We start from the raw sequence: 25,694 nt of genomic DNA on the forward strand, positions 1-25,694 counted from the left end.
ATGTCTGTGGTTAAGTGGACATTGGGTACAACCGCATTTTTCAGGACACTGAGGACACTTTTTCTGACGTTTCTGTACAGACTCGGTATCGCCTGCCTAGTGAAGTGGAATCTAGACGGGATTTGGAACCGGGGACACACTACCTCCATCAATTGTCTAAATCCCACTGCACTAATGGCGGATAACACCAACATAGCATTCAAGGCCTCAGTTATACGTTTTGCTTCAGGATGACTGCTGTCGTACTTCATCCTCCTCGCTAGAGACTGTTGGAGGGTCAATTGTTTAGTAAAAGTAGTGGTGTTCCTACTTCCTCTCTGGGATGATGAACAACTCCCAGCAGCAACAGCAGCAGTGGCAGCAGTAGGCATAGCAATGCAGGATCCTCCGGAGGAATCCCGGATAGGAGAGTCAGTCATGCCAGTGACGTGGCCTGCAAGACTACTTCCGATCCTGACTAAGGAGGAAACTGACGAGGAGGGAGTTGACGGTGTGGTTTGCAGGAGCTTGGATACAACAGGACAACAGGATTTAGGTGTCCCTGGACTGCTTATGGTCTTAGCCAAAGTTTCTGAACTTGACAGTAACTTTTTATGAACGTGCTGCAGGTGCCGTATAAGGGAGGATGTTCCGAGGTGTTTAACGTCCCTACCCCTACTTATTTCACCTTTATATATGGCAAGACAGTTGTTGTCTGGATTTGGATAGAAATATTGCCAGACCAAAGAGGTGGAATGTTTGGTGTTCTGCCCAGGCATGACCGTGATGGGCTTTTTCATCCCACGGACAACAACTGTCTTCCCCCGGAGCCTGATTTAAACAAACCACATCACCATCAGAATCCTCCTTGCCAACTTCTTCCTCAGCGCCAGCTACACCAGTATCCTCATCCTGTTGTACACAATTCACAAACACAAAAAAAATATTTATTTATTTTGCACTTGGAGGGAGCACCCCTGATGGACAGAGCACACCCTGGACAACACTACAGCACCCCTTTAGGACTGGGACACTGTACAGGACTTTGGAGTGGACACTATGGACAACTGACTGCACAACACAGTACAGCCAGCCCCTATGGACTTTGGAGGAGTGGACACAGCCCCTATGGACAACAGCAGCACAGCACAACACAGCCAGCCCCTATGGACTTTGGAGGAGTGGATACAGCCCCTATGGACAACAGCAGCACAGCACAGCACAACACAGCCAGCCACTATGGACTTTGGAGGAGTGGACACAGCCCCTATGGACAACAGCAGCACAGCGCAGCACAGCACAACACTACACTGCACTACACTACACTACACTATACAGCCCAGCCAGCCCTAACTCCCACCCTCCCTCTTCACTGTCCACAGCCGAGTGAGAAAATGGTGCAGACGCGGGTACCTTATATAGAATCCAAAACCCGCGAGACCCGGAAAGCGGGATGATGACGTTTTGCCTCGATTTCAGATCCGAGTCAGGTGGGAAAAGTCGAGCCTGACTCGGATCAGCCTCTGATCGGGGGGGCTCGGGGGGGTTCGGATTTCAGAAATCCGAACCCGCTCACCCCTAGTCTAAAGCAGGCCTGAGCTTTTTTTTTTCTTTCATTAAACTAAAGCTGGCCAGGTGCACCACCGATAATCCGACACCCTTATCTGTTATGCCGGATTATCGGTGGTTTTAGCGGCGGCGGTGGTATTGCCGGCACCCTGATAGCTAACCTGAGTCCCTCAAACTCTAACTGTACCCTGCAGCCCTCCCACAGCCTAACTCCCCCCCCCTGCAGCACCTAAACCTCCCGCAGCCCAACTTGAGAGCCCGACTTTAAGTACCTATCTGTATGTCACCTTCTGCTGCATTTGCAATCCCAGCACTGCGACGGAGGTAGCAGGCTGGGATCACCATCGCGACCATCGGTGGTCTATGGTTGCGATGGTGGACGGCGCCGGGCGGACGGACAGCTGAGTAAGCTTACTCAGGCTGGCCGGCTTGCGATCCCAGAAGACAACGTACGTCCACACAGTCTCTGTGCTGGCCACTCCCGGGAAACGGGGCGGACACACCCTGTTTCGGGGAACACCGGCCGCCCCTGCACTGCCCCTTAAATGCCTCAATCAGGCAGAGGCATTCAAGGGTTTGTGTGCGTTCGAGCAGGACCCCTTCTGCACGGCAGCACCTGTATTAGGAAACCTAGTCTGAGGGCCGCGACCTGCGTGTCAGACGCAGCTAAGACCTCCTAGCGGGGGTCCCTGCCAAATACCGCCAGCGCAGTAGACTCTACGCCTCAGTAATAGGTCTCGCCAATCCTAAAATACAGGTTTGCATCCAATACCCATCCGTGCCAGTATCTACATTGCTGACATCAAGCCAGGGTCCAGAAATGCCATCTTGTAGTAAAAATCTGTTAATATTAATAACAATTGAGACATGACCATAGCCAATATAAAAGGATCTATTTAATAAGGAGCCATAATCCCTTGGGCACTCTCTAAATGGGGTTATGCACCGTTCTGTATTTAGCAAACCGTGGTAATTTTGGGTTACCATTGTTTGTGCAGATGGCATTATAGTTGGCGTCAATGGTAAGGTCCCCTTTCTTGGGGAGCCATCTTCCAGGATTTGCGGAGTCCCTGTCGGGTGAAGTGTAATTCATATGCGTAGATGGCTTTCACGCATTACTGAGCAGCCAGTTGTCGGCAAGGATGTTGACTGGTAGGTAAGTTATATTAAATACCAGCGGCATATTTGATAGCATCAATGGGATACCAGAAAAATATACTGCTGGTAATAAAGATCGTTAAGTGTTTCTGACAAGCTGGGAGCTATTTATGACCTGTCCGTAGCAATATTAATGGTGGATTCTACTTGCCATCTACCCCGATCACATTGTTGATAATAAATGTCTTTACACAGTCTCATTTATTTTGGTAGCTCCCACAATGGCCAGTAGGTCATGTCATGTATAACAGAGGTATGTTACTCTCTGTGATATGCCAGGTGAAAAATCTCACTACTTAACTTTTATTGATGACTTGACAAAGTTTCTTGCAGCGATGATTTCTCCGGGTCTCCCAGCTGTAAGACGTCTCATCAGTCTGCTGGAGGAGAAGGCCAGTCAGCACATTGCTTAGTGTTCTATTAGGTGGTTAGTGGCTGGGGAGTATAGTCCAAACATTTTTTTTAAACATACCGTTCAGTCCAGCGTGAGACTTGAAATGACCTTTAATTAAATCCTTTTTGTTTTCCTAGTGAGGTTCTTGGTCTGCAAAATAAGAACCATTAGATAAGTTCACATTCGTTGTTGAAGTAGGTGCATTTGCGCATGCAGTTTATTTGAGCCGAATGTGTCTAACGGGTCTATGTACTAAGCAGTGTTAGGAGACAGAGTGAAAAGTGATAAGGTGCCAGCCAATCAGCTCCTAACTTTCATTTTTCAAACACAGCCTGTGAGATGACAGTTAGGAGATGATTGGCTGTCACCTTATCACTTTTCACTCTGTCTCCTAACACTGCTTAGTAAATAGACCCCTAACATTTGTGTCCCCCTGCAGGCAGATCAGGGTGTGCAAGTGCAGTACAGTAGAGGCATGCAGACCCCAGGGGATATATTTACTAAAGTGATGTTTTTTAGAAGTGGAGATGTTGCCCATAGCAACCAATCAGATTCTAGCTTTTATCTTCTAGAAGGTGCTAGATAATTGTTAAGTAGAATCTGATTGGTCGTTATGGCAACATCTCCACTTATAAAAACCCGCACTTTAGTAAATATATACCCCAAGCTATGATTTTTTTATCGTCGCTTATGTCAGGAATAGATCATTTATTATAGCTGCAATTGGCCATTAAAACACTCCTGGAGCATTTAAGTGATACTCAGCTGCTCTGAGATACTAGCTGAAGAGTTACTATTTCACCAGGCCGGATCTGGTTGGGTCTGTGAATGTGTGAGATGATTGGCTGACTGGCAAATGTGCGGTAGAGCTGGAAAACCTGACTTTATCTTCCAGTTACACTTCAATAAAAAAAAAAAAGCAGCACAGTGGTTAGCATTGCTGCCTGACAGTGCTGGAGCCATGGCTGCGATATCAATGATGGTCCTGTATGGCTTGGGTGGTTTCCTCCCACACTTCAAATAAAAAACAAGCTGGCAGGTTAATTAGCTTTGGACAAAAATGGACTCTCTTATCTTTTGTTACGTGTGTGTGTGTGCGGTAGGAATTGAGACTGAATAAGCTCCAATGGGGCAGGGACTGATGTGAAATATTTCATAAAGCAGCAATTGAATGGTTCCAAGATGGCTGCCTCACCGTCTGCACTAAGAAAGTTCTTGGCGTCCCATTGGGAGAAAGGAGCTATATAAATAATTTTTTGAATTCCTATTCTAAAAATATCATCTTAAATATATAAAACAATATATTTAAAAATTTTCTTTCCCCACAATCGCATTTTGAAAAAAAACAACCAATTAATTTACATAAACGAAACATTTTTTAATTTGATATATCCCGCTTATGCCATTTTGGGATCCGAAGTAGCTTGTTCTGTAATCCAACATGTACTTTTTCTCCATTTTGTGGTGAGTTCCCAAACTACAGAATGCCATGATACAATGGGCAAAATTTACTAAGCGGCGGGTTCTAAGCCCCAGCGGTTTGTTGCCGGTCTCACGGCGGTTTTTAAACCCCGGGGTTTGGTGGCGGTTTCAAAATGACAGCCCTGTTCTATTCTAAAATATGTTTTGATGGCGGTTTTGCAACGGTTTTGGCCTTAGTAAATCTGCAGATAGCCAAACCGCCGGGGTTTAGAACCTGCCACTTAGTAAATTTTGCCCAATGTGTTTTCCAATTTTTCTTTTTTTTTTTTTTATAAATACCAGACTTTTTTCTGCAGGTAAAAAACGCTATGCTGGCGGGAGCCAAAGGGATAATCCTGTACTCCGATCCGGCTGATTACTGTGCCCCCGGGGTACAGCCGTATCCGGACGGCTTTAACCTGCCAGGTGGTGGCGCCCAACGCGGAAATGTCCTGAATCTGAATGGGGCAGGAGATCCGCTAACCCCAGGTTATCCTGCTAAAGGTTAGTGAATATACAGTAGGGCAGCATGTTACAAACTAAGCGCACATACTCCCTAATCAATTTAATGCAGTGATAACAAAAAAAGACTTGTTGCTGCAATATATATATATATATATATATATATATAATATTAAAATCTAGAGTCACTTCTGTTTCTGGGGACCCTCATTTTGCTGTACTGAGACTGTATGGGTAACTTGGCAAATTCATTACTTTGGGCTGCTTCTTTTGGGACTGCTGCTAATAGTATAGAAAAATATCTAATGCTGGCCATACATGCTGCAATTATCGGGACGATCCGCCCGATATCGGCGGATCGCCGCGATAATTGTAGCGTGGGGGGGGGGGCGACCGAGGGTTAAATATTGCTCGGTCGGGCATGCTGGATTGTCCAGCATGCCCGTCCGATGCGATATTTACCCAGTAACTGTCGGCCGCATTGGGCAGTGTATGCCCAGTGCGGCCGATAGACAGACATTTCCTGTGTCCTTCCTACGGAAGGAACAGGGAAATGTCTCCTCCCCCGGGGGGGAGCGCGGATGTCGGGCTAATACACTGTGAGATTTTTCTCACAGTGTATGCCGCGGACATCTGCGGCTGGCAGCCGGCCAGATAAAATGTCTGTCGGTCTGACAGACATTTTATCTTGCCATGTATGCCCAGCATAAGTTATAGCTACAGTACCTTTGCTTAACTACCCCCTAGAAAGCGCATCTTAAAATTTGAATAGTCTGATTCACTTCTAACCGACCTGGACTGAAAAAAAAATTACTTTTACCATCAAGAAATGGAGTCAATAGAGTAATTCAAAAATATTTTACACAGACGCACTTTAGTAAGTCTAGTGTCCCCATCTAGACCTAGAAGGGTTTATTTCACACACCTAGGGGCTGACTTTGGGTCGGGCGGATCTGTCTGTACGGGCGCAAATGACGAGTTCTGCATACACTGTATCCGCAGATTCAAATCTATGCAAACTATTGATGACCGTTGCCGCAGTTGGCGTAATAACGATGGGCAGCATTGGTTTTCACTCACTGCACAAACTCCCACATTAACCGCAAGGATTCTCGCTTTAGCATAAGTTAGTAAATCAGGCTTCCGTGGCTGCCAGCAACCACAGCCAGTTTGCGTGCTATTCAGAATCAGTCCCCTAATGAGGATCTTGTTTTGGTAGCCACTGAGGCTGCCGCATAGACCGTCTCGTCTGGTAGATTGACTGGATTACAAGACTTCACTTTCAACTTGAGTCTAATGGGAACTCCTGAAACTATGGGGTATATAGAAGTGGAGATGTTGCCCATAGCAACCAATCAGATTCTTGTTAACATTTATCTTATAGAAGATAATCGCTAGAAACTGTATGGTTGCTAAGAGCAACATTTCCACTTCTAAAAACTCGCACTTTAGTAAATATATCCCTAAGGGTCTTCTGGGAACCAGTGATCAACCTTTCAAAAATTTACAAAAGTTTGGAGAACCTATTTTATTTTTCCCAAATGGTGCAAAGAGAAGGGTATAGCTCCAGTATCCTTTGCTTTGCAGATGGGGCACTTAGATTTTCTGCAGAAGGGCTTCACAATACCATACAAGGGCAGGCAGTGGCACTAGGAGCCTTTATGGTCCTACTCCTGGGCAATGACCCAATTGTTCAAAGACATGATAAGAATCTAAAGAACATTAACTAAAGCTGGGTACACACTTGAGCGACGAGCATTCGTTCTGACATCGGAATGAATGTGAATGGGGACTGCCCGTACACACTGGAATTAATTAATGAATGACGGAACAATAACTTTTTTGCCCTTCATTAACTTACTACAGGTCGCTAGTGATAACCCTAGGTTTGATGTGCAGCACTTCAAACCTAGCGACTGCGGGAGCGCGCAATCGTCCGTACACACTGAGCAATGTAGGAGATTTGTTGTTACAAAATGGCAAATCGGACCGACATCACTCCAGTGTGTACCTGGCTTTAAAGAAGTATCCCCTCCATGGCACCTAATCTTATACTAACGACTTAGCTCTTCCATACACCTGGATTTTCTACCGATTAATCGCATTATTGGCAGACGTTTATTGAAATTCTGCGGTTAGTCTGTTATTTGCAGCTGTCTATTAGTTCTGGGTGGGCAAAGTTATCTCACAGAGTGTTGCCTCTGGGCCTGATTCAGAGCCGCTCGTAAGCGGCCGCTCGTTTCGCTCCGAGCGATTTTCGCACAACTGCGCATGCATATGGGTCATAATGCGCATGCGCCAACCAGTCATTGCGGTCGGAAATCGAGCGCTCGCAAAATAGCAAGTGCCTGCTATTTTGAGTGACAGGATGAGGCGTTTGTGGGTGGTAACAGGGGAAGGTGCATGAAAACGGGGAGTGGTGATCCGAACGCAGGCGTGCCTAACGGTCAAAACGGGCGTTTTAAGGGTGTGCATAATTAACAAAGCAGCGTCATCGGCCACGTCACTTGGTTGTCTATTAGCCTGAACAGTTCGCATGAATGCGGTAGGAAAATCCTACCACAAGAACAGTGAGCAGCTCATACGCCTTTCGATGTACTCGATTAATCAAATAAATAGCGGAGATGACGTATGATGCGAGCGGCCAGGGGGCGTCTTTACAAAATAGCGAGCGCATGTTTCGTTCGCTCGCTCAGCCATAGAGGCATCAACAGACCTCAAAGAGCGAGCGCTCAATTTAAATAGCCGGCCCCTTTTTCGTAACGAGCGAGCGCAAATAGCGTCCGGCTCTGAATCAGGCCCACTGTTACAACCGATGAAATGTATACTCTCGCTATCTGCAAAATCCATATTTCGTTATGTTTTGCGCCTTCTCAAATCTGCTGCCACAGTTGGCATCTTTATAGGCACATCTCTGAAGACAAGCATAAAAAGTCTGATCTGTTTACACTAATTGCTCCATTGGTCAGTGTTCTCTTCTTGATGGCCCCTTTAGCTGTAAGCAGTGGCGTAAGTTCATCCTAGACGCCTGGAGGCAAGTTTTAATTTGGTGCCCCCCCCGCGTCATAACCACTGACACTATAATGTAGCATTTTGCAAGCAGATACACCCGCAGTTGCACACAGAGTATAGGCATGCCATGGAGGAGTGAGGCAGAGAGTTGTGGGTGAGGGGGCACCTGACGTTTCACACTGACCATAGACGCTGCTTAGGAGCAGTAACACCAATGAGTATAGATACAGGCTATAGATAGACAGAGGCGGCAGCTGATGGCCTGACACACAGCTCTCCACTAGTATATGGTCTCTTCTCAGGTGCCAGGAAGGGGTGCCATGTATTGGGTGGCCCTCATAGTACACTCCGGGTATATAGTTACAGCCCTAAGTGGGGTGAATATATTGTGGGCAATGGAGGAGGTGCCCCTTCAGAGATGGAGCCCGGCGGCAGGCGCCTCCATTGTCTCCCATAGTTCTGCCCCTGGCTGTAAGTCGTATGCTGCATACACAGATTTGCTAGATCATCGTTATCGTTGAACGATAACGATGAACGATTGAACAATTTCGACAATGATTTGAACGATTTTATCAACGATGAATGATGACTGACATTAATAAAAATTATTGAAATCGTCCAAATCTTACTGCAAACACAGTCGATGTCAGATATCGTTACCTGACATGTGGGAATGCGCATCGTTGGTCAAAGATATGAACGATTGAACGATTTTTACAATCGTTATCGTTCATATCTTTAAGAAAATCTGACCGTGTGTATGCAGCATTATGAACCTGGGATTACAAAACTGAGGACTTCGGAGTCATTTCATTTATAAGTTGCATCTGGGCCAACCATGTTGTAAAATGTAAAGCTGCCCATTAATTGTGCGCTAAATGCCTTTTATTTTCCCAGCCTGTGTAAAGAGAACTGAAGCCATTGCATCACGTCAATGTGTACCTGGGGCTAATTTGTTCCCCCAGATTTGGTCCTACATTATCTTTGAATGAGTCCCAGAGTCTCTTGTAACTGCCATAAATATGTGCAAAGATGCAATTTCAATGTGTGAAATGTCATTGCGGTATTGTGTAGTTATATAATGTCATTTCCTCCCCGTCAGAGTTTATGTATAGATATAATGCAGACGAAGGAGTGGGACTGCCCAGTATCCCTGTCCATCCTATAGGATACCATGATGCAGAACAGATCCTGAAGTAAGCCGATTTTGATCATCACTCATTCGTTACCCTGTTCTGTTATAATTAGGGGTGAGCGGGTTCGGTTTTACTCGGTTCTTATTGCCACTTTACCGCAAATTTGGCTCGATTTTATTCGCTATCCAAAACACATGTTCGGCGATAGCCAATAAAAAGATCCGGGTAAAACCGAACCCGCTCACCACTAGTTATAATGATTGGCATAACCTTTGCTGCAGCCTTGCGACTTACATGCTGACGGAACTCCTCGGTCTCCTTTAATGTCTATAACCCCCACTACATGGAACATCATCCCATATGTAAATGCTGAATTGATGACGTCACTTATAAGTGGTGAATAGTGATGTCATCACTTCAGCATGGCTGATCCATCTTGACTCTGGTCTAGGGTAGTGCCGCACATGACACATTCAGTTCGGGAAGCACTGCATGCCTCATCCTCAGAGTTATGTCCCTCTTGTGTGTATTTATTGTGTCACCAGAGCTCTTGTATGCCATGTGCTCTTCTAGCTAGAAAGCCACCACTGCTGTGCAAGTAACTGCATTGTGGCCAAACACACTTCCACCACTAAAGTGACAGGTCTGAAATGTTTTTACCTTTATTTTATATTTCTCCAGGCTCATGGGAGGTCCAGCGCCACCAAGTTCTTGGAAAGGAAAGCTTAATGTCACTTATAACATTGGACCTGGCTTTTTAACCAACTTCTCAAACAGGTACACTTGACAATCCTTCTGTTAAGTTCTGTACTACATCTTGTCGTTATAGGCAGAGCCAGATTAACAACAGGTCATCAGGGATGGTTGCCCAGTGGCCCCCACACATAGCTACATTACCAGTATGGGGGACACTGTGGCATGTGAACTGAGGCTTCTGTGTAGCATAATGTGAACTTGGGGCACTAAACTAACCAGCGACATAACTAGGGTATTTAGAGAGAGGGCGTGTGTCATGTTGACACGCCCCATTTGTCAGTGGCCACGCCCTTGTGGCATGTGACCACGGCCATTTTTTCGGCACGGGCACATAGATGGGGGGGGCTAAATTTAAAATTGCCCCCCCTCTATGTGCGCATGTCGAAAAAATTGCCGTGGACACTGAATGACACACCCCTTTCTTGTCAGTCTGGGAACATTCCTTTTTATTACATACGCACCTTAATGCCGCTAGTAGTGAATCCTAATGCAATGTCCCCAGTAGCAGTGCTCCATGTAGCAGTACCCTTTATACAGTGCCCCCAGTAGTGCACCTTTATGCTGTTCCCCCAGCCAGTGGTGGTCCCCCCCTATGCAGTGCCCCTTATACATTGCCCCCGCCCAGCAGTGGTCCCCCCTATACCGGGCCCCTTATACAGTGCCCTCGGCCAGTAGCAGTCCCACTATGCAGTGCCCCTGGCCAGTAGTAGTGCCCCCTATGCAGGGCCCCGCATACAGTGTCCCCGGCCAGTAGTGGTCTCCCCCCCCTATGCAGTGCCCAATATACAGTGCCCCCGGCCAGTAGTGGTCCCCCTTATACAGTGCCCCCGGCTAGTAGTGGTCCCCCCTATGCAGTGCCCAATATACAGTGCCCCCGGCCAGTAGTGGTCCCCCTTATACAGTGTCCCCGGCCAGTAGTGGTCCCCCCCCCTATGCAGTGCCCAATATACAGTGCCCCCTGCCAGTAGTGGTCCCCCTTATACAGTGCCCCCTGCCAGTAGTGGTCCCCCCTTATACAGTGCTCCCGGCCAGTAGTGGTCCCCCCATGCAGTGCCCCCGGCCAGTAGTGGTCCCCCCTATGTAGTGAAAGACACAGACAGACAGAAAACACTCACACTGACTTACCTGAATCCCCGCTCCTGACACTGTCTGCTCCTCTGTCCTCCCGCTCGGTTCTGCTCGGTACTATGGGAGAGACGTCATGACGTCTCTCCCATCACCCACTGCAGGAGCCAGAAGGCGGAGCTCATGAGTGAACTCCAGTCTGGCTCTGGCAGTGGGCGCAGCAGCCAATGAGAGTCCATCTGACTTTCATCGGCTGCTGAAACACACACATCGCTGCCAGCGCTGGTGGCAATGTGTGTGTAACTGTGCAGTGTAGACCGCACTCACTGTGGTCCGCACTACACTGAGTGACTAGGGTGGGCCTGTACAGTGGCTGGGTGGCGCCCTACCAAGCCACTGGTCCCACGGTGCCCAGGGCACGAGCCTCGGCGGCCCTGCCCTAATTACGCCACTGAAACTGACACATTTGTGGTGCTGGGAGTACTTACGCATTGAACTTTTTAAGAACATCGCCAGTATATCTCATTGACCTTTTTATTGGTAGGGACCCCACAAACCTTCATATGGCACTGGTTATAGGCACTACCATTGCTCCAAATAAGCATCCGCTGTTGTCCTACTACACCCATAATGACCTCCGTCTTCTGCCACTAGATGACTCCCAGAATCCCTGAAGCTGCTATATTATTAGAGGATTATCTCGCATAAATGGCTTTTAAGGAAATATGGGGATTATGGGATAAAAACAAGACCAGTATGTATGTATGTGTATATTTACAATTCATAGGGGTCTATTTACTAAGCAGTGTTAGGAGATAGAGTGAAAAGTGATAAGGAAGTGATAAGGTGCCAGCCAATCAGCTCCCAACTGTCATCTCACAGGCTGTGTATGAAAAATGACAGTTGGGAGCTGATTGGCTGGCACCTTATCACTTTCTTATCACTTTTCACTTGTTCTCCTAACACTGCTTAGTAAATAGACCCCATAATGAGAGCGCCTCTAGAATTGGTAAAATTAATCATCACATATATATATATATATGAGGTACTAGGTGACCTAAAACTCAGTCTCAGTATTGATGTCACTATATTGTGTTCATTAAAATATGGTTTTGTTCTGGTTGCAATGATCTGTGTATGTTATTACAGGCAGGTCAGAATGCATATTCACAGCAACAATGAGGTCACTAGGATTTATGATGTCATCGGCACTATCCGAGGTGCAGTGGAACCAGGTATGACCCACAAAGCATGAACGATTGAGTATGGTGTAGGGTGTCTATGGAAAGGTCAAAACTCTCTGTAAATCAGTCGCAGCAATCACAGGGGTCATATGTTTGGGTAAGCCCCCCCCCCCCCCAATGTTTCTTTTAACACCAGGTACATATATATCTGCAGATGGTCTGATCTGCAGATCTATCTGCTGACTGTGCAGAACATATGTTCTGCATTGAGTCTGCACGATCCGTCATGCGCCCGTCCAGTTGAGTTGTCAGTCGCCGCCGACCCGTGCGCATAACGCGTCCTGCTAAATCCGCAAATATATTGGGCATTGGCTGTGCAGCGCAGCCGACGCGATATGTCTGTGAATAACGTCACTGGTACACACGATATCGCTGATACTCCCTGGCCGACGGGCACACGATATCGACCGTTCAATTGAACGGTCGATATGTCAGCCAGTGTGTACCCAGCATTAGTCATTGTACTTTCATTTCGAGGTACTGTTAATACCCCCCAATGGTTTCAAGTTGGCTTCTACAGCAACAATGTCCCCACAGGCTGTATATTGTGATACAATTACAATAATCATCAATTCATGTTTATTTTGTACATGATTTCAATAATTCATCTTCCAGCTAGTTAGGTGCTTGTGGCTTAGGAAAAAATATTTCATGAATAACCAAACTTAAAATATACTTCTTTAAAAGAGCTATTAATATCATTCAGAAAGATATTGATAAAATGATTCCATCCTTTCTGGTATATAAAGTTGTCTTGCTTTGTTACTGAGTGCAGGCTATTGTTCTGTTATCAGGCATTCTGCAGGTTCTTACAAGGGGGTTACTGATAAGAACCATAAACCCTTTAATATATGCAGTACTTAAGAGTTTTCTTAGTGGTAATCTTATATGTCATCCAATTTAATATAGGATAAAGGTGGGTACACACCTAGCAGATATATCTACAGATGATGGTTGTCCATACACACTAATGCTCCTTTCAGACATACTGAGATTCCCGGGATTTTGGCCTGCCTCGGCCAAAATTCCCGGGTCTTATGTCTGTGTGAAAGGTACCTACCCGGGAACACGTTCCCGGGTAGCCGCCCCTGCAATCGACCAGGGTTTTTCCCGTTACTTAAGTCCCGGGAAATTACCCTGCTTCTGTTTGAATGGTGCTACCCGGTAATTTACTACTCCCGGGCAACACCAAGCAGCTTTTGCATGTAGCTGACAGCACAGAGCGTCCTATAGGACGCTCAGCGCTGCTACTCACCACCCCCAGCATCGGCCGGCTGTGCCACAGCGGGCCGCCCGCACTCCCGCTTGACCACCAGGGAATTAGAATAAATGTTAAAAAAAAAAACTGCATTTCGATTGGTCGACTTTTGGCTGCTGAATGATGACATCATCATCATCAGCCAGACAGGGGATAGGCTAGGAGGAGCAGACGGCGAGAAGAGGCAGGTAAGCAGAAAAACCCCGCTCTTGTCTGAAATGGGTCTACCTGGGAATTTCCCGGGTAGACACTGTAGTGTGAAAGGGGGGTCTCGACCAAATACCCGGGAATTTGCACAGGAGAAATTCCCGGGTCTGAGCAGGAAATTTCCCGGGTTGTATGTCTGAAAGGGGTATAAATAACAATCATCTTCCTTCTGTCCGCAGGTCCCGCTGGCCGGGGGGCGCGCTGTGGACCCCTCACCATGGCTGCCGCCTACAAGTGTACAGGCGATCGACTGATCGTCCGTACACACAGCACTATGGACATATATTTCTGCCATCGGCTTGGCAGCACAGCTGACGCGATATGTCTGAGAACGACCTCGTTCACAGACATATCGCTAGTACACACTGGCCATCGGGCATATGATATATTAGTTGATCAATTGATCGGCCAATATATCTGCCAGCATTAGATCACAGCATTAGAAAACCAGTTGTTCGGCCAAAACATTGAACAACATTATCTGAATTCAATTGGGAGTTTTGTTATAACAATTTTAAGTGCAAGTGGTTGCGTCCGTCCTTATGAGCAACAATAAGACACTCCAGTAACAGTCCAGTGGGATGCACCCGCAGTCAAGCTCTGAAAATATGTGTTATCGGAGCTTGATGAATTTCTGTCCCCATACTAGTGTGTGGGGAGAGCGGGCCATTCCGGGAGAGACAGGTAAGCAGGAGATATCTGTGATACTAGTGTATAGGGACAGCAGGTCATTCCGGGAGAGAAAGGTAAGTATATCTGTGATACTAGTGTATAGGGACAGTGGGTCATTCCGGGCGAGAAAGGTAGGCAGGAGATATCTGTGATACTAGTGTATGGGGACAGCGGGCCATTACGGGAGAGAAAGGTAAGCAGGAGATATCTGTGATACTAGTGTATGGGCACAGTGGGTCATTCCGGGCGAGAAAGGTAGGCAGGAGATATCTGTGATACTAGTGTATGGGGACAGCGGGCCATTACGGGAGAGAAAGGTAAGTAGGAGATATCTGTGATACTAGTGTATGGGGACAGCGGGACATTCCGGGAGAGAAAGGTAAGTAGGAGATATCTGTGATACTAGTGTATGGGGACAGCGGGTCATTCCGGGAGAGAAAGGTAAGGAGGAGATATCTGTGATACTAGTATATGAGGACAGCGGCCAATCCGGGAGAGGAAGGTAAGTAGGAGATATCTGTGATACTAGTGTATGGGGACAGCGGGTCATTCCGGGAGAGAAAGGTAAGGAGGAGATATCTGTGATACTAGTATATGAGGACAGCGGGACATTCCGGGAGAGAAAGGTAAGCAGGAGATATCTGTGATACTAGTGTATGGGGACAGCGGGCCATTCCGGGAGAGGAAGGTAAGTAGGAGATATCTGTGATACTAGTGTATGGGGACAGCGGGTCATTCCGGGAGAGAAAGGTAAGGAGGAGATATCTGTGATACTAGTATATGAGGACAGCGGGACATTCCGGGAGAGAAAGGTAAGCAGGAGATATCTGTGATACTAGTATATGAGGACAGCGGGACATTCCGGGAGAGAGAGGTAAGCAGGAGATATGTGTGATACTAGTGTATGGGGACAGCGGGCCATTCCTGGAGAGGAAGGTAAGCAGGGGATATCTGTGATACCAGTGTATGGGGACAGTGGGTCATTCCGGGAGAGAAAGGTAAGCAGGAGATATCTGTGATACTAGTGTATGGGGACAGCGGGCCATTACGGGAGAGAAAGGTAAGTAGGAGATATCTGTGATACTAGTGTATGGGGACAGCGGGACATTCCGGGAGAGAAAGGTAAGTAGGAGATATCTGTGATACTAGTGTATGGGGACAGCGGGTCATTCCGGGAGAGAAAGGTAAGGAAGAGATATCTGTGATACTAGTATATGAGGACAGCGGCTATTCCGGGAGAGGAAGGTAAGTAGGAGATATCTGTGATACTAGTGTATGGGGACAGCGGGTCATTCCGGGAGAGAAAGGTAAGGAGGAGATATCTGTGATACTAGTATATGAGGACAGCGGGACATTCCGGGAGAGAAAGGTAAGCAGGAGATATCTGTGATACTAGTGTATGGGGACAGCGGGCCATTCCGGGAGAGGAAGGTAAGTAGGAGATATCTGTGATACTAGTGTATGGGGACAGCGGGTCATTCCGGGAGAGAAAGGTAAGGAGGAGATATCTGTGATACTAGTATATGAGGACAGCGGGACATTCCGGGAGAGAAAGGTAAGCAGCAGATATCTGTGATACTAGTATATGAGGACAGCGGGACATTCTGGGAGAGAGAGGTAAGCAGGAGATATCTGTGATACTAGTGTATGGGGACAGCGGGCCATTCCTGGAGAGGAAGGTAAGCAGGGGATATCTGTGATACCAGTGTATGGGGACAGCGGGTCATTCCGGGAGAGAAAGGTAAACAGGAGATATCTGTGATACTAGTGTATGGGGACAGCGGGTCATTCCGGGAGAGAAAGGTAAGCAGGAGATATCTGTGATTCTAGTGTATGGGGACAGTGGGTCATTCCGGGAGAGAAAGGTAAGCAGGAGATATCTGTGATACTAGTGTATGGGCACAGTGGGTCATTCCGGGCGAGAAAGGTAGGCAGGAGATATCTGTGATACTAGTGTATGGGGACAGCGGGCCATTACGGGAGAGAAAGGTAAGTAGGAGATATCTGTGATACTAGTGTATGGGGACAGCGGGACATTCCGAGAGAGAAAGGTAAGTAGGAGATATCTGTGATACTAGTGTATGGGGACAGCGGGTCATTCCGGGAGAGAAAGGTAAGGAGGAGATATCTGTGATACTAGTATATGAGGACAGCGGCCATTCCGGGAGAGGAAGGTAAGTGGGAGATATCTGTGATACTAGTGTATGGGGACAGCGGGTCATTCCGGGAGAGAAAGGTAAGGAGGAGATATCTGTGATACTAGTATATGAGGACAGCGGGACATTCCGGGAGAGAAAGGTAAGCAGGAGATATCTGTGATACTAGTGTATGGGGACAGCGGGCCATTCCGGGAGAGGAAGGTAAGTAGGAGATATCTGTGATACTAGTGTATGGGGACAGCGGGTCATTCCGGGAGAGAAAGGTAAGGAGGAGATATCTGTGATACTAGTGTATGAGGACAGCGGGACATTCCGGGAGAGAAAGGTAAGCAGGAGATATCTGTGATACTAGTGTATGGGGACAGCGGGCCATTCCGGGAGAGAAAGGTAAGGAGGAGATATCTGTGATACTAGTGTATGGGGACAGCGGGACATTCCGGGAGAGAAAGGTAAGCAGGAGATACTGTATCTGTGATATCTCCTGCATTACCTTGATGATGAATGGCCTGAAAATGTAATTTCTACAAAAGCAGGTGAAAATGTTCATTTTCACCTGTTTTGTAGAAATTAATTAATAATGAAAAAAATCAATAAAAAATTCAACCGTAAATTACCCACCAGCCACCGCCATAACTGCTTCCCCTCTCCCAATTTGTCAAGTTCCTCAAATCCCGACCTGTTTGGCGCATCGCAGTCTTTGCTCCTAAGCCGCACCACGCGTCCTGCCAAACTTTTTCACAAAATGTCTTGGTCACAGCACTAATGCAACAAAATGACGATGCATGGGTACCCTGGTCACTGGCAGTACATGAAGCTTCTGTGTACGACTCAGACAGTAACCTGTGTAAAAAGGCAAATGAGGGAGGTCTTATACAAGTGAGCCACGCTATGCTTCACGCCAGGCATTGTTGTGCTTGATCTGTGACTTTACACTGATTCTTCTGTAATCCTAACTGCCTGCCTGGTACACTATAAGTGGCTGTGGGATCTCTGTACAAAGCCTACTGTTTTTTTTTAGACTGAAATCTCCAGGCATTGTCCAGTGGGATGCTACAGACGGAAATCCCACTGCTTAGTAAATGTACCCTATAGAGTTTTCTCTAAGGGGGAGATGTACTTAGCCTTGGAGAGAGAGAGAAATTGGATGGAGATAAAGTACCAACCAATCATCTCCTAACTGTCACTTTTCAAACATGACATTTAGGAGCTGACTGGTTGGTGCTTTTTTCTCTCTCCAAGGCTGTATGCAGCTACAATGTTAATAAGATGCTAAATTTAGGAAAAAGTACAATAATCCGGGAATTGCTACCCATGACGGAGCATCTAAGACGCACCAAGCATCTCATGCCATATGGAGCAAAAATTAAAGTGCATATAAGGGCACATCTGTATCTTGCATGCAACTTTTTAGAATGTAAGCTCTCACGAGCAGGGCCATCTACCCTCTTGTGCTTCTCCTTACTATAGTGTAATTTACTTCTTACTCACCACTAGGGCACCTAACACTTGGTTGCTTATGCTCTGTTGCTTATCTGGGTGATATGGTCACTAATGTAGCAATATATATTATCCATGTCCTGTATTGTATTGTTCTGTAAGTCACTTGTATACAATTTGTTTTTGTACTTTGTAAGGCGCTGCGGAACACTTGTGGCGCCATATAAATAAATGCTAATAATAAATAATAATAATAACTTGGTTGTGACCAAACGTTCATTGGTGCGGCTACTGTCATTACCAGGAGGTTTGGGCACATCTTTGTAGAACATAGGAGTGGTCGGAATGGGTCAGGGATATGATCTATTTTGTCCCCAGTTATCTTGGAGTACTAGGATGTAACAATGGATTGGGACACAGGGCCTGATTCAGAGCCGGACGCAATTAGCGCTCGCTCGTCCAGAAAATAGGGGTATTCAAATGAACCATTCACTCTTTGCGGTCTGTTCACGCCTCTAGGTCTGAACGAGCGAACAAAACTTGCGGTCGTTTTTTTAAAAAATACGCCCCTGGCCGCTCGCATCCTACGTCATGTCCGCTATTTATTAGATTAATCGAGTACATCGACCAGCGTATGAACTGCTCGCTATTCTTGTGGTTGGTTTTTGCTACCACAATCTTGCGAGCAGTTCTGGCTATAAAATAACCCAGTGACGTGGTCAATGACGCTGTTTTAATTATGCACACCCAAAAAAACGCCCATTTTGACCTTTAAGCACGCCTGCGTTCTGATCTCCACTCCCCGTTTTCAAGCACCTTCCCCTGTTACCACCCACATACGCCTCATTCTGTCACTCAAATTATCAGGCATTCGCTATTTTGCGAGCACATGAATTTCGACCACACTGACTGGTTCGCGCATGCGTATAACGATCCGTACGCATGCGCAGTTGGGCAAACATCGCTCGGAGCGAACGAGAGGCCGCTTACGAGCGAGTCTGAATCAGGCCCACAGTCTGGAATTACCTGTTTAAAATATGATTTCTTGAGAATAACTCTGAGCAGCGTCCACTAACTTGTCTACTTTATACATTTGCTCCAGATCGGTATATTATTTTGGGAGGTCATCGGGATTCCTGGGTGTTTGGTGGAATTGATCCAACAACCGGAGCGGCAGTCCTTCAAGAAGTTGCAAGGAGTTTTGGCAATAAATTGAAAGAGGGTAAGAAGTCTAAATAATGGGTTCACTTTTGCCACCGATGTAAATCTCATTGGTTCACTGTAACATGTTCGTTTTACATTAATGCATAATATTGCACTGGACAGTCATTCAAATGTAGCCACACAATGTAATACTTTTTAAGGAAAGATGTATCAAGTCTTGGAGAGAGATAAAGTGGAAATGTTGCTCATAGCAACCGATCGGCTTCTAAAGGTGCCCATCCACTTGCCAATAATACTGAGCGATTGCATGATTACGACATCGTAATCGTGCAGTCGCTCAGGTGTCGACTACTAATCGGGCATTTAAATGCATTTAAATGTCTAAAAAGACCAGCGAGGTGCGCACCCGCTGGTCGTTTCCGACATCTATCATCGCCCGAACATGACGGTCAACCTGACGACCGTCGTCAGGTTGCCCATGTTCGGGGATGATTGATGTGCATACACTGAACATCTGAACATTCAGTGTATGCACTTCACCCCAAGGGAGACGACGGCACGATTACGATGTTGTAATCATGCCGTAGGCATGGGAACCTTAGCTATAATTTTACTGGTTGTGCTAGATAAATGACAGAAGCTGATTGGCTGCTATGAGCAATTTCTCCAAGATTTGATAAGGTACTTCTGTATAAAGCCATCACCTACCTTCAGACACCAACCTGGTACATGGTAATTACACTATGAAGTGGCTCTGTAAAAAAAATTATGAATTGTTTTGCATTTGTGTGAAATTGGAAGAAAGTGCTATCTAAATAACTGGAATAGGTACGCAATCCCAGTGCACACAATGCTGGTGGTTGGAATACCAACAGTTTAAAAGCTGACGCCTACAGGTAAGTAAGGTAACCCTTCTTCTAACACTATCTCTACTTTCCCGTTGCCTAACCCCCCACCCCCCCTGCAGCCTAACCTAACCCTAGTGCCTATAACAGCCACCTGGGTTCTGCAGTTGGGATCCTGACCCTTGTCGGGATTTCGGCACCGGGCTTGTGAGTGCCGGCTTTGTGCGCTTCGGGATGTCAACTACATCCGAAATTAGAAAATTATAATACATATTTATTATTATTTATGCATTATTATTATTATTCCTTTTTAAAAAGGAAGTCAGACTAAAGAGAAAAACACAAAATCTTATAAATTTTTTTAAATTATATCCACAATCCATGATACTAATTAAAATTATTATATCTACCCCATTTCTTCATCATCTACTAGGGGATGGAGCTAAAGACACTTGGTATAGACGGTGCTTTAATCTAAAACTGTGACTCCCCCCTTTACGTAACATCAACCCCACTTTTTGAAATGTGCCCAAGAGAGCTGGTGCACATTGGGCTATCTCCAGCCCTTTTGTTAATAATTTTTATTTTCATTTTGCGATGAGGATAGGCAGATTGCTTACTGGCTGTCTGTCTGCTATGTGGGAGCCGCTGGGAAAGGCACAGTCATGGCTACTACAGCCTGTGTCCGGTGACCCTAAGGGGGGACCCCAAAACATGAGCCATCTGACTCAGCGAGGAACCGCCACAGCTGATACTGGCTTGTGTCTGGGTTTTCCTCACCGCCCCCAGCACACCCCAGCTGCAGAAGCTGGTAAGTATGACCACCACTCCTGAGGAGCAGGAGGGGTGGCTATTATAGCTAGCCTTAGTGACAGCGAGGTGCTGCTACACCTGTCACTATTAGGAGGTGGCCGGGCCCCGCTGCACCCACACCCTCCCCTCACCGTCCCTCCTTTTGCGGTCAGGAGACGTTAGCACCAGAGTGCTAGTCTTATTCACCGCTGCACTGGACAGCGGTTTTGAGGAGGAGGCACACTACAGAGCTGGTGCTCACTCCTGGATAGATGTCAGAGATCGGGGTTGGCTACAGGGGGCGGGACTTAGTCACTGTGGCCATAGCTTCTCTTTAGGAGAGCTATGAGCTGCCCATAGTGCAGCCTCCTCCCATTGTTTTGGCGCGTCCTGCTCACTTCGAGCGGTACCATTTTGTTCCTCGGCCACTCTCCATGACAGATCCTGTCCTTTCTACAGGATCAGCGGTGCTCTCTATATTTAACAAGCCAAACCTAAGTGGTGCGGTCTATATTTAACAAGCCAAAGCCTCACAGAAGCTGCTGCACAGAGCTATTTAGAGCCAAGTGGTGGGGAGCATTAATTTTGTTATATTCTGATCAGGAGGTGGCCGGTCCCCACTGCACCTGCGCCCTCTCCCCACCGGGCCCTCCCCCTCTATTTCTCTGTCTCCTAGTATTTAGTGTTGTGCGGATGTTTCTATATAAGCTGGAATGTGGATGCTTGCCTGTCCTTTGCCTGTGTGTGTGTGAGTGTGAATATACAATGGCAACTAAGGCAACAGATAAAGGTACTTCTCAGAAACTGTTGCAAGAAAAAGTTTATGCATGTGCGCTCCAAAGGTTTACTCATGTGTGAGGCTTGGAAGTCAGAGTTTTTCCGTAGATAAATAACCTACAGTAGCATGGGTTATGGCTGATTTAACCTCTGAGTTAGTGCTTCTCATAGAGAACAAGATGCTGCCAGGGACGGTCCCAGCACATCTCATTCCTCTTTTTTAGCTAACGAACCAGCTTGGGCTCAGGGGTTAGCCCATTCTGTGGATAGTCTAGGCCAACTGATGGGTTCCTCTTCGTTGGAGGAGTCGGACACAGATCACTTGTCTCAGGAGGAGGAAGGTGAGATGCTGGAGTATTCGGACGTGGAGCTTTTCTCGGAGGAACCCAAGGCAGCTACACAGGTTATTGAAGCTCTTATCCTGGCGGTTCGGGAGGTCCTTCACATTTCAGATTCGGAACTACCGGAATCGCTGGATTCCTCTTTGTTCGGTAAAAAAAAACTCAGCTGTTACTTTTTCTGTTTCTCTCCAGTTAGATAAGCAGCTGGCAGCAGCCTAGAAGCACCCAGATAGGAAATTTCAGCTCCCCAGGTGCTTTCTCTCTCTCTGGGCCTGATTCAGACCCGCTCGCGAGCGCTATGCACTCGCAAGCGGGTCGATGGTGGCCCAGTGCCACAAGAAGGCCGGCCTTGATTCGGAGCGAGCACTCTGTCAGAGCGTCCGGCTCTGAATCAGGGCCTCTATCCCTTTCCCATACATAACAGAAGCAAATGGGAAACCCCTCTACCTGTGGATTGCTCTGTCTCTCGCCTATCCAAAAAGACTACGCTACCATTCACAGGATCTATGACTTTAAAGGAAAGCTCCAAGCGTACTCTCAAGTTCTATACTGCAGCCGGTGCCCTACTCAGAACGGTTCCTGGGTCAACAAGGCAGAAGAGAAGTGGGCTGAACAATTAGCAGAGGGCCTGAGGTCTAATGCTCCATTAGCAGATCTTATCTCTCCAGCCGTACATATTCAGGAATCTGCTGCTTATCTGGGAGAGGCCTCGAGAGATATTGGACAAGTAGGTTCCAGAATCTCTGCTTCAGCGGTGGCACTGCACTCTGTGACTTCGCACTTGGCAGGCGGACGCGGCCGGTCAAAAGGACGTCGGGCTTCAAGCTCCTGTCGCCCCGGTTCCCAAGCCAGCAGACAAACCTGTGGCATGACGGGTTCCCGTCCCACCTAGGGGAGTCCAATACGGGTGCCCGCCTTCTCTGATTCACAGAAGTTTAGTTTTGTACTTGTTCCGAAATTTGGGTTCAAAATCTTGTATCACATGGTTACAGGATAGTTTGCTTTTCCTCCTCCAGTTCCTTTTTTCACCACAGGGCTTCCAGTTCATCCCTTAAAACAACTAGTTCTGCAACAGACAATCAACAGGTTACTGGACTCCAAATTCCTGATTCCGGTTCCAGCTTCCTAAAGGACTCCAAATTCCTGATTCAGACCCGCTCGCAAGCGGGTCGATGGTGGCCCAGTGTGCACGCGTGAGCCCGGAGCGAGTGCAAAAAGCATCGTGGCTCACTACAAAAGGGGCGGCTGTCGATGTTGATTGACAGCTTGCCCTATTTTGTAGGTGTGGCGGGGGGGTGGCTTCACAAACGGAGGCGTTCCCATGCGAACGCCTGCCGTTTGTGGGCAGCCCCACTGACATCACCAGTGATGTCAGTGGGAGAGCTTCCGGCTCTATTAGAGCCAGAAGCTCTCTGGGGCTTGCAGCCACAAGACCCTACCACAAGGGTCTGGTCGCAAGCCCGATGGTCGCGATGGTCTTGACCATCGTGACCATCATCATGGCCGCTCGCAATAGCTGTGGGTGGTCACCCGCTCTAAACAAAAAAAAAAAAACGCCCTGATTCAGAGCGAACACTCTTTCAGAGCGTCCGTCTCTGAATCAGGCCCTCAGAGATTCTACTCCAATCTGTTTGGGGTTCCAAAGCCAGATGGGTCAATCAGGCCCATTTTGAATCTCAAATCCTTTCATCTCTACCTATCCTTTCACGGATGGAATCACTTCATTCGGTCATTTGCAGAGTACATGGTATCCCTGGAGATCAAGGATGCGTATCTATACATCCCCATCTGGATTCCACACCAAGCATTCCTCCACAGTTTGCCATCAAGGAGGCTCATTATCCATTTCACGCCCTGCCCTTTAGCATGTCGTCGGCTCCCAGGATCTTGGGCTCCGTCAGATACTCATACAGCATGGCTGGATTGTCAACTTCCAGAAGTCCCAGCTAGTGCCGTCTCAGTGGATTCAGGACCTGATTCAGACCCGCTCGCTAGATGTGTTTGCTTGCTCGATGCATACGCAAATTCGGCAAGGCAGCCGATTGCATGGCAAGGCATTAGCACGCCCACTATGTCTTGGCGTGCGATCGCTTTGTGTATGCAGATGCCCACCAGCCAGTCTAAAGACGCCCACGTCATCTCCAGGAAGTGTATGCAACCATCGGTAACATCGAATGCACACGCAGCACTTGTGGTTAACCATACCCTACTGCAAGCACTGCAAGCTCTTCAGTGTAAATTTAGCCAGGTGACATGTATTAGGACGCTACCTCTAATAATGCACACCTCTGAAACGGCATAGAGAGACGCACAGGCACGCCTACGTTCGCAACATCCAGTCCCCCATTTGTAGTGGCAAGTCCATCACCACCCACAAACGGCTTCTTCTGTCACTCATTCAGCTGGGCACTCTATGTGTGGTGAGCGTACGCTTCCCGATCGCTCGGTCTGGTTCATGGACTGCGATGCATAAGCATGCGCAGAGTGCAAAAGTCGGCTGGCTGCGTGCGAACGCTTCCTTACGAGCGGGTCTGAATCGGGCCCTCAGTTGCTCAGGATGATTCTGGACACTGACTTACTATGAGTGTTCCTTCCTCTGTACAAAGCACAAGCCATTCAAGAATTGGTCCGCTTGGTACTCAAGCCAAAGCGGGTATTTGTATGGGTGTAGTATGTATTACCGCCGGGCCGACAGCGGAAGCTCGGCAGAGGTGAAGATCCCGATCGCTAATCAGGTAAGTATAACTACCCCTATTTTCGCCCCTAACCCTCCCTTAGGGGTGCCTAACCCTAACCCCCCCCCCCAAGTGCCTAAAACTAACGCCCCCTTCCCCGCAGCCTAACCCTAAGTCTCCTGGGGGGGTGCCTACCATTAACCTCCACCCGGGGGTGCCTAACCCTAACCCCCACCTTCCCTAACCCTTCCGTGGGGGTGCCTGACCCTAAGTCCCCCCAGGCGCCCGGCTTACCTTCGTTCGGTATGCCGGGCGTCTGGCTCCCGGCGTATGTCTGATGACAGGCGTCGGGATTTCGACGCCAGTCATTAGTACCTTGCTGGGATTTGACAGTTGGGAAGCCGGCGGTCGGTATTTAGACCGTCGGCTTCCTGACTACATCCCATTTGTACATATTTGTATCGGTATGAATACCTAATTTAAACACTCACTGTTACACACTTTTTTTTCCTGCGCAGAAAAATACACATTTTCCCAGACTATGGTAACACTGATCAAGATGTTTACAACAATGCTCTCTATAAATATCACCGTGCACTCTCAACGGCTTTGTTTAAAACACGTGGCAGCAATACCGGAAATACATATACACTATTGTGCGACTAGTCGCATACACAATAATGCGACTTCCCCTTTTTAACACAAAAAAACTATCGATGAAGGAAAACAAACTTTTTCCTCCCTCGTCCCTGGATTCTCAATCAGCGCTCCTAAAGCCACAATAACAGGTAGCGAACTCTCTGCAACAACAGTGGTAGCAGATTTCGAAGGCACAATGCGTTCTCCTGCTAGGCGCCTCCACCGTTTTGCTGAGAGATCACTACCGAGTGTTACCAAGTGACCGGTAGCGTGATTAGTACTGCGAGCCCCCAACTATGAATACCTAATTTAAACCTCTATGCAATCCTACTTATACCTTCTAAATCCTGCCTATACCTTCTAAAATTGTCACAAATTAGAGTAATGAGTCGCTCAGTAAATAAATGCCTTCAGACTTTGAATGTGGTTCCAAAGCACAAAAAGTTATTATTCAACATAAAAACAGATGGTTACACGCTGTGATCTAAAGAC

General features: G+C 47.2%; 1 protein-coding gene across 1 annotated transcript in view; it reads left to right on the top strand.

The window, feature by feature from the left end:
- LOC148503038 (N-acetylated-alpha-linked acidic dipeptidase 2-like) overlaps nucleotides 1-25,694 on the top strand; it is a 206,321-nt gene that overhangs the window by 95,242 nt on the left and 85,385 nt on the right. Inside the window, exons 7-11 of the mRNA XM_088449035.1 lie at nucleotides 4,879-5,065; nucleotides 9,138-9,231; nucleotides 9,853-9,948; nucleotides 12,142-12,227; nucleotides 19,072-19,191. Coding sequence (XP_088305161.1) covers nucleotides 4,879-5,065; nucleotides 9,138-9,231; nucleotides 9,853-9,948; nucleotides 12,142-12,227; nucleotides 19,072-19,191 — 583 coding nt within the window. The remainder of the gene's footprint in view (nucleotides 1-4,878; nucleotides 5,066-9,137; nucleotides 9,232-9,852; nucleotides 9,949-12,141; nucleotides 12,228-19,071; nucleotides 19,192-25,694) is intronic.

Source organism: Taudactylus pleione, unplaced genomic scaffold, assembly GCF_031769625.1.
Source record: "Taudactylus pleione unplaced genomic scaffold, aTauple2 ptg000478l, whole genome shotgun sequence".
NCBI lineage: Eukaryota > Metazoa > Chordata > Amphibia > Anura > Myobatrachidae > Taudactylus > Taudactylus pleione.